General features: G+C 43.4%; 1 protein-coding gene across 1 annotated transcript in view; it reads left to right on the forward strand.

Annotated features, from left to right (window-relative positions):
• The window catches only part of SLC71A1 (solute carrier family 71 member 1), a 53,920-nt gene extending 43,733 nt beyond the window's left edge, over positions 1-10,187 (forward strand). Inside the window, exons 11-13 of the mRNA XM_077276057.1 lie at positions 2,337-2,434; positions 3,500-3,660; positions 7,085-10,187. Of these exons, the coding sequence (XP_077132172.1) occupies positions 2,337-2,434; positions 3,500-3,660; positions 7,085-7,291 (466 nt within the window). The 3' untranslated portion in view covers positions 7,292-10,187. The remainder of the gene's footprint in view (positions 1-2,336; positions 2,435-3,499; positions 3,661-7,084) is intronic.
• Positions 10,188-10,453: the final 266 nt, after the last annotated feature.

A 10,453-nucleotide genomic window follows, 5' to 3' on the forward strand; every position in this document is an offset into this window, starting at 1 on the left:
GCACACGTCACCGCTGTGCCCTGCTACTGCCGGCGCTCAGTCATTGCAGGAAGCGGACGCCGGGGGACGCATGTAAGTATGTACTGTTTGTTTTTTTTACATTTTACGCTGGTAACCAGGGTAAACATCGGGTTACTAAGCGCGGCCCTGCGTTTAGCAACCCGATGTTTACCCTGGTTACCCGGGGACCTCCGCATCGTTGGTCGCTGGAGAGCGGTCTGTGTGACAGCTCTCCAGCGACCAAACAGCGACGCTGCAGCGATCGGCATCGCTGTCGCTATCGCTGCAGCGTCGCTTAGTGTGACGGTACCTTAAGAAGCTTTCCGATATTGGTTTATTTGTATAAATTAAAATATGAAGTGAATGAACAAAAGTGACATTTAAATCTCATCAATATATGTGACTGCCCTTTATCTTCAAAACAACATTCATTCTTCTAGATACAACAGCACTCAGTAGGGAGGTTATTCCAAACATCTTGGTGAAGTAAACACAGATCTTCTCTTTAGATCTTGCACAAATCTTTGTCTCTTCATGTAAACCCAGCCAGACTCCATGCTGTTGAGATCAGGGATCTGTCAGCCCAGATCATCACTTCTAGCACTCCTTGTTCGTCTTTACATTGAACATTGCTATTGCTGGCTTTCTTTGGGGTCATTATTCTGCTGCAGAATAAATTTAGGACTAATCACACACCTCCCTGATGGTATTGCAGCAGAACAAGGACCCCAACCGTGCAGCACATGTCCTTAAGGACTACCTTCAGTGTAAAGACGAACAAGAAGTCCAGAAAGTGACAATATGGTCCGAAATACCCTGATCTCAACATCAAGTCTGTCCGAGATCATGTAAAGAAACCAAAGGATTGGCACGAGCGACATCCATAGAAGATCTGTGATTACTTCCCCAAGATGCTTGCAATATCTTCCCTGCAGAGTTCCTTCAAAGACTGTGTGCAAATGTATCTTAAGAATTGATGAGGTTTTGAATGCAAAGTTTATTCACACCCTATATTGATTTCTATTTGGTTATGACCCGCACGAAGATAAGTTTATTTACACCACAAACACGAGGTACCGTATTTTTCGGACTATAAGACGCACCGGACTGTAAGGCGCATCCAGGTTTTAGAGGTGGAAAATAGGGAAAAAAATATTTGAAGCAAAAAAGTGGTAAAATATTTAATAACATAAATAACACACTATTATATGTGTTGTTATTATATATAATAGTATGTTATTATGTTGGAAGCTGCGGGACCAGTGTGGTGTCTGTGAAGTACTATATGAAGATGCTGGAGGGTGAGTATAAGAATGGGGGCACAGGGCTTATAGTGAAAGCACCACTCCAGCACTGCAAAATAACACTGTAGTGCTGCTTTAAAATCCCATCGGAGAACTATAACTCCCAGCATGTCCTGCAGATCCTATGACATGCTGGGAGTTATAGTTCACCAAAGGAGTGGCAGAAGGCTTTATTGTGTTTTGTAAAGACTAACCTCTTAATTGTGGCAGCCAGCCAGCCACTGTGGTGAGGTAGAAGCATCCCATGACTGCACACACAGAGCCCTCCCTCTTGTTGCCTCTCCACAGCACAGGTCATAAGAGGAAGCCTGCAGATTCTAGTGAGGAGTCTGAAGGACCTGTGATGATGTCAAGAAGAGGGAGGGCTCTGTGCTGCCATGTGATGCTCCAGCCCGCCCACTTCTGACATCACACAGGTCCTCCTTGCACAGCACTCAGCTTGGAGCCCAGGCAGGTATGCAGCGATCTCTCCCCTGGCCCCTGCTGCTGCCTCCTCCTCCCCCATACACACAGATCTCCCCAGCTGCTCCAGGAATCCATCGCTGGGGAAACCATGTGTGTCGCTGCTTAAGTGCAGTATTCAATGGCTGCTCCCAGCTCACCTCTCAGCTGATAGGTGGGCGGGGAGTAGCTAATGAATATTCACTGCACTTAATCATCGGGACCACATGGTTTCCCCAGTGCTGATTCCGGGGACATTTTTCTGCCTCCTGAAGTGGGATAACAGTGCGATCCCACTCGCTGCTGCCCCCCTCCCCACATGCTACATCCCTACCATAAGACGCACCCACACTTTCCTCCCAAATTTGGAGGAAAAAAAGTGCGTCTTATGGTATGAAAAATATGGTAATTGTATATATTCAACAAGCACGCTCCCTATCTTCTGCCGAGATCAGAGAAATATCAAACTAACCTGTTTAATAGGAACTGTAGTGTTTTCAGAGGGAGTTTTTATTTGATTTATTTTTACTGTAAATTGCAGGGAAAAGTTTCTCCCTTCTGACACTGTTCTCTATGCCTTGTCACTTGCAGGATGATGTGGGCAGCGGGAGCTGTTGCTGCAATGTCCAGCATTACATTTCCGGCAGTCAGTGCTTTGGTGTCTCGGACAGCAGATGCCGACCAGCAAGGTAGGGGAACTGGAATAAGCTTCATACAGTCTGCAGATATATCTGTGATATTCTGTATTGGCTAGATTGTGGTGTTACTGTTGGAATAGCCTTGTTAATAATCATAGGTTGTTGATGCCTTCTGTGTCTAGATAATGTGTGCAAACTGTAAAACCCTGCGGAATATGTTAGCGCTATATAAAAATAAAATTATTATTATATGACTGCGTGAATCATGAGCTCTGTGATTAATATGTTGTCAGAACAGTCATAAGATACCCCATGACTTAAGCAGGCAACTATAGTGATAGTAACTCAAATGCAAACATTTGCAGAAATGAAAGTCCCGAATCATGTCACATCAGCTGGCATTCATAGGACATGGCGATCAAATAGAAAAATCTATAGAGATATATGGGATTTTTCTTTTTTTGGCATATAAGCCTGTTAAAGGGGCTGGCCAATACTTTGTTGATTGACCTATTTTTATGATGGGTCTTCCAAAACAAAGGTTGGTTTTAGATACCTGGCACCCGTAACGATCAGCTGTTATTAGCTACATCATTGTCTGGATGTAAACGGAGAACGCGGAGGAACAGCCTAGCTCTATAGGTCAGTAGTCACACCTGAGTACTGTACACTGCTCCCATCTGCAGTGTCCAGAAGCAGCCACTAAACAGGGTATTTAGCAGAGTTGATTCACTCTGTTCACCATGTACATTCGGCTGCAGTCAGGGCTGATAAGTTGATTGTTGGGTGTTCTAGGTGTCCTACCTTGACAATCTGATATTGATGACCTCCCCTAAGGGAGCAGTCAGACAGACCGAGGATAGCGTATAAATCAGATCGAGGTTGAACTGCAATGTACAGACTGGCTGACGGCTCTCCCTACCAGAGCGTGACGACTGCATAGAAATATATGCACCTGTCACGCTAGCGTCAGGAGAGACACTGGCCAGTCCGATATTGGCCCAATTTATACGGCTGTGTGACTTCGCCTTAAAACAAGTCATCGATATGAAAGCAGCGGTCAATCCCTTTTAATGAGGATAAGGCAGAAAATAATCACATTTTTCTTTTCTGCAGGTGTTGTCCAGGGTATGATTACGGGAATACGTGGGTTATGTAACGGCCTTGGACCTGCACTCTATGGTTTCATATTTTACATTTTTCATGTGGAACTAAATGAAAACCCTATAGGAGAATCGGAGCCAAGAGACAAGGTGACCACATCACATTCACAACAGGTACTAATATTGATACATTCCCATAAATGAACATTCGGATTACTATACTGCATATATAGTTAGTAGTGATGAGCGAACGTGTGCAGTTGAGGCATTATTCAAGCATTCTCATGTGCTAAGAGTGTCTTCTTCGTGATTAAAAAATACGTATGGGTCTCAAACATATTATTTGAGCACGCTGAAGACAACTCACCACATGAGCATTCTCAGATAACACTTTATCCGAGCACAGTCGCTTATCACTAATAGTTACAGATCTTTCCTGATGCCATGTGATGGGGTATGGAATCGGTTAGTGTTTCATCTGTGATCTCACATTTACAGGTTTTGTACAATGAAAACATCCTGCACCAGGTCTGCTCATTTCACATTCAGTTATGAATGGGTTATTGGTAGAGCTGGTAGGAATCTTTTCATATTACCCAATTAATTGGCCACAACAGTAATCTCTGGCCGTGAGAACCACCTCATATATGATGGCATCCGCTGCTCATTAGCTGGTCTGGCACAACATCCCAGGTTGGCTAACCACAAGAGCTGTGGATATTATTGGGTAAGACACAGTCCTCCCAGCTCCCATCCAGCAGCTACAGTGCCTTGCAAAAGTATTCGGCCCCCAGGAACTTTTCAACCTTTTCCCACATATCATGCTTCAAACAAAGATACCAAATGTGAATGTTTGGTGAAGAATCAACAAGTGGAACACAATTGTGAAGTTGAACGAAATTTATTGGTTATTTTTACATTTTTGTGGAAATTCAAAAACTGAAAAGTGGGGCGTGTAATATTATTCAGCAAAATTATGAGGAATCCAGCTCAACGAGATAGTGAAAAAAAACCTTTTCTTTATTCACTTGGAAAATGCGTTCAGTGGAGGATAACTGAACACATTTTCCAAGTGAATAAAGAACAGGTTTTTTTCACTATCTCGTTGAGCTGGATTCCTCATCATTTCTTTGATTCTTCTACACCCTGACACAGCAGTTCCGTGCTCCGAGTCTCCAAGGATGTCGATCATGGTGAGCTGGACTTTGTTTGATTTTGAATATTATTCGGCCCCTTTACTTTCAGTGCAGCAAACTCACTCCAGAAGTTCATTGTGGATCTCTGAATGATCCAATGTTGTCCTAAATGCCTAATGATGATAAATATAATCCATTTCTGTGTAATCAAGTCTCGGTATAAATGACCCTGCTCTGTGATAGTCTCAGGGTTCTGTTTGAAGCACAAAGAGCATCATGAAGACCAAGGAACACAACAGGCAGGTCCGTGATACTGTTGTGGAGAAGTTTAAAGCTGGATTTGGATACAAAATAATTTCCAAAACTTTAACATGCTAAGGAGCACTTTACAAGCAATCATATTGAAATGGAAGGAGTATCATACCACTGCAAATCTACCAAGACCCGACCGTCCCTCTAAACTTTCATCTCAAACAAGGAGAAGACTGATCAGAGATGCAGCCAAGAGGCCCATGATCACTCTGGGTGAACTGCAGAGATCTACAGCTGAGGTGGGACAGTCTGTCTATAGGACAACAATCAGTCGTACACTGCACAAATCTGGCCTTTATGGAAGAGTGGCAAGAAGAAAGCCATTTCTCAAAGATATCCATAAAAAGTGTCGTTTAAAGTTTGCAACAAGCCACCTGGGAGACACACCAAACATGTGGAAGAAGGTGCTCTGGTCAGATGAAACCAAAATCGAACTTTTTGGCAACAATGCCAAACGATATGTTTGGCTATAAAGGCAACACAGCTCATCACCCTGAACACACCATCCCCACTGTCAAACATGGTGGTGGCAGCATCATGGTTTGGGCCTGCTTTTCTTCAGCAGGGTCGATGGTTAAAATTGATGGGAAGATGGATGGAGCCAAATACAGGACCATACTTGAAGAACACAAAAAAGACCTGAGACTGGGACGGAGATTTGTCTTCCAACAAGACAATTATCCCAAGCATAAAGCAAAATCTACAGTGGAATGGTTCACAAATAATCGTATCCAGGTGTTAGAATGGTCAAGTCAAAGTCCAGACCTCAATCCAATAGAGAATCTGTGGAAAGAGCTGAAAACTGCTGTTCACAAACGATCTCCATCAAACCTCACTGAGCTCAAGCTGTTTGCCAAGGAAGAATGGGCAAAAATTTCAGTCTCTCGATGTACAAAACTGATAGAGACATACCCCAAGCGACTTGCAGCTGTAATCGCAGCAAAAGGTGGCGCAACAAAGTATTAAGTTAAAGGGGTCGAATAATATTGCACGCCCCACTTTTCAGTTTTTGAATTTCCACAAAAATTTAAAATAACCAATACATTTCGTTCAACTTCACAATTGTGTTCCACTTTTTGATTCTTCACCAAACATTTACATTTGGTATCTTTTTATGTTTGAAGCATGATATGTGGGAAAAGGTTGAAAAGTTCCCAGGGAGCCGAATACTTTTGCAAGACACTGTATAAATCTGAGCAAATCAAGAAGGACAGCGCCACAATGGATAGTGAAAAAGTACAGCTCACATTTTATTCTGCCTCCTGCGGCCGCAGGAGGCAGAATAAAATGTGAGCTGTACTTTTTCACTATCCATTGTGGCGCTGTCCTTCTTGATTTGCTTGGATGTGGTACGTTATCTGGGATGGACTCCCCGGTTTTGGGACGTGCGCTCTAAAGTCCTTGGAGACTGGATGCCTTAAGGGTGCGGTTTGAATTTTTTTACTTTTTTGACATTTACTGTAGAAATCTGTGTCACGAGCTATGGACAAAGGTGTTTGAAACTATTCGCATAAGCAGTGACCCAGTTGTAATCAATGGAAGTGTCTCTCTGCTTTTGCTATTAAAACGGTTTCCTGACACAAGGTCCATATCATATAATGCATGTGAAATTAGTTCATTAATGGTATTTTCACCTATGGCAGATTCTTAGCACAACTTTCTGTCACCATTGCTTTCATCTGGGGCTTGCATTCATTTACCAGCTACAGAAGCAGCCCCATTTGTTTTTCATGAAACAAGTGCATAAGACTGGCCCTGTAATCAAAAATACAGCTTTATGGGCCAAACACAGGAGATGCTAAATAGTAGATAAATATAACGGGGTTGGTCTGCCACTGGGACTCCACCAATCACAACAGGGGTCTCACACTTTTTTTTTTTTTTTTTAGCTAGTGTAAAGTACCTGTGAATCTAAGACCTCATTTATTCAAAACCAGCCACTCCTGATTGTGGCACGTGTGGCGTGTAATGATCCAGTTATGGGTTCTGGTGCCCCTTATTCTCTATGCTGATAGTCACTCGCTTTAGTGCTGCTATCATATCATTGTATGTGATTGCATTGATGGATTTTGTGGTGGTGGAGGATTGTGACCTGATGACAATGTAAAGCTACTGCATTGAGTTTCCTTATCTTGTCTCTCTCCATGCAGAATTCGATCATCCCCGGGCCCCCGTTTCTCTTTGGAGCGTGCTCTGTGCTTCTTGCTCTCCTTGTAGCTTTGTTTATTCCGGAACACACCAATCTGAACATGCGCAGCAGCAACTGGAAAAAGCACGGAGCAGGACACAGTCATCCCCATAGTCCTCCAGCACCTGGCGAGGGCAAAGAACCTCTCTTGCAGGACACAAATGTATGACAAATGCCTAAAAGACAACTTCTCCTGGCTTCTGCTGCTCATGTAGTTGCATTCCACTCAGTTGTGAGCTGAGGCACCTGCAGGACCAATAGGTAGGAAAGGTCAGAGGAAAGGTCCTCCACACAAAGGACCACAATCTGGCCCCACATGACTCTATTCAAGCAGGGCCAAATCTCCAGCCTTTTCTACTGACAACCAGATTGCGAGGAAGTATGGATGTAAATCTATTCCATCTTCGCGTGCCAGATTGTTGCAACTGAAGAAAAAAAAATATCTGTATGTACAGATGTAAATGGTGCAGGTCGACGTAGAATAACAGCAGGTAAACCTGTTGACATGGCACTAGAGCTCCACAAGGAGCTCCGGCCAAAACTGTTCTCCTGGGAACCATGTTTGACATAGGGGCTAATAGCTGACCGAAGACTGGCAGGAGGGCAGACGGCCCGTGCGGGTCACATCACTGCTGGCGTTACAGCTATTAGCTTTTGACTGCACATGGTTCTTCAGTCATGTCATGTAACTTTGTGTTTTCTCCAGCAATTTATTTTTTATTTTCTTTCTTAAGCTAGCCAAAGTTTATGCATTTTACTTTGCTTATTGAGTTTCCTTGACTTTTTTTTTGCTATTTGATACCATCGCAAGCATTTATTTTCCTCCCCCAGCCTATTGTAAAGGTAGGTAATTAGCAAATCTTACATGTTTACAAAATGACACCACTTAAAGGTTACAGTGGAGCTGGTATTACCAGTCCAGGAGCTCTGCTTGTCCTGGCACAGTTTGGGAATCTAATTAAATGTTTTGCTGTGTAAACCACTAAGCCTTAACTGAAGCCCGAGTGAACTTGTAAAAGCAGAAAACTGCTTGTGGCATGGCGGGCAGTAATGTGCACTCCTGGTTCAGCAACCGATGGCACACCGTGCTTACAAGTCAGCAGAAAGGGTATCACATTGCTGTATTGCCACGGGCGAGCGAGATATGGTTTGACTTCAGCAACTTACTCTGTGCTTCACCCTTTCTTACGGCAATTGAGGAAGAAATCACATTGCCAAATAAGAAATGTGGCTCGTGCCAATAGCAGGATTATAGAAAGATGGCGTTTTCTTCCGAGATCACAATATTGGCTTTCAGCAATGCGGCTTCTCTAATTAAAAACCTCCAAACAAGATATCCCAGCATCTAAATATAAAAAGTGCAAAAAAAATCATGATCTTGACTTGACTTGACATTGTTTGGATATTTTAGAAACTGAAAGGAGCTTGTACAGAATCTAAAATTCTGACAGGACGTGGTCATCTTGGGCTACACTGCTGGACAGGATCATGGTTTACTGTGTACTGTACCCTCGGTAAACATAGAACGTTCAGTAACTTGCAGGATATTACATTCATTTTATTATAAGGGTAGAATTAAAAAAAAAAAAAAAAAGTTCCACCACACTAATATCCCTGTGTCCAGTGTTAGGGCATATGGGCGGGAATGGTCTGTCTGAGACTCCGTCCTGTTTCCCCCAGATACAATGGGGTGGAAGCTCCTGCTATCCCGCCGCTCAGTCACTCTCTGGATTAAACATGCTCTGTTCTGGGGCAGTGAAAATACAAGCTAGGCGGGGAGGTTCACACCAGTGTATTTTTGGTCTGAGTGTTTTTCATAAAAAAACAAAACACAAGAGCCTATAGTATTCAATTGGGCTTTTCAGATGATCTTGATTTTGTTTAGTTTTTTTCTTGGGACCAAATCTGCATGTGAAAACGAAAAATCTTAGCATGCACTAGTTTCTTCAATGTGTGGCGTCACTCACCCATTTAATTAGATCTATGGATTTAAGGAATAAAAAATTATCCCATATGAGCCACCATACAGCATCTGTTTATTTTACAGATACATTGCAATTCTTTAACACCGGAAACTGTAAATGGTCTTGTAATTTGCTAATAACTGGTGAGAAAAAAAATGCCCCCAGTTTTCTGAATGAAACTCTGACAATTTTTTTTATACGCTTGTGTGAACCTGGCTTAAAAGTGTTTGCAGCTACTCAACAGGGCATGTAGAGTCAAGCAAAGCAATACTAAAGGGCAACATTGAAAGCATTAGGGCTCATTCAGACAGTGGTGATTTTTCTTGTATGAGAAAAACAGTGTTGTCAGTTTGGTCACTGTTTCATCAGTTTTCCTTAGGCTACTTTCACACTGGCGTTTTTTGTCCGTCGCAATGCGTCGTTTTGGACAAAAAATGCATCCTGCAAAAGTGCTTGCAGGATGCGTTTTTTCTCCATTGACTTGCATTAGCGACGGATTGCCACACGTCGCATCCGTCGTGCTTTGGCGGACCGTTGGCACAAAAAAACGCTACATGTAACGTTTTTTGCTGCCGATGGTCCGCTTTTTCGACCGCGCATGCACGGCCGGAACTCCGCCCCCACCTCCCTGCACCTCACAATGGGGCGGCGGATGCGCTGGAAAAATGCATCCGCTGCCCCCGTTGTGCGGCGTATACAACGCTAGCATCGGTAACCTCGGCCCGACACACTGCGACGGGCCGAGCCCGACGCTAGTGTGAAAGAAGCCTTAGATTGATAGGAGACGCTTGAAAAACCTTTTATTCCAAAGTCCATGAAGCTCAGACAGCACACATAGAGTACGTTCTGATTTTTTTGTTTTTTCCCACTGACCCATAGGTTTGCATTGGCAAGTTAAGACCTCTTTCACACTTCCGTCTTTTAGAATCAGTCACTATCCGTCAGTGTTGAAAAGATGGATCCTGTGCAGATTGTAAAAAAACGGATGCACTGGATCCTGGTTTTTGACGGATCCGTCGATGCAGCAGCTGCAGGAAAAATGGGTTAAACTAAAGGAATAGAAATCCTTCCAGGCATGCTCAGTGTAAAAAAAAACAAAAACGGAATCTGTTGCTGGATTCCGTCATTTTGACGGACAGCAACAGATCCTGCGCCCATAGGCTTCCATTCTAGCCAACGACGGACGCTGCAGGATCCGTCGCTGTACGTTTTTTCAACGAAGACAAAAAACGTTACATTGAACATTTTTTCCAGACGACGGTCCGCCAAAACACGACGGATCCATAGCACGACTGATGCGACATGTGGCCATCCATCGGTAATACAAGTCTATGGGAAAAAAAAACGGATCCTGCGGGCACATTTGC

The sequence above is a fragment of the Ranitomeya variabilis genome, chromosome 8, assembly GCF_051348905.1.
Source record: "Ranitomeya variabilis isolate aRanVar5 chromosome 8, aRanVar5.hap1, whole genome shotgun sequence".
Classification (NCBI taxonomy): domain Eukaryota; kingdom Metazoa; phylum Chordata; class Amphibia; order Anura; family Dendrobatidae; genus Ranitomeya; species Ranitomeya variabilis.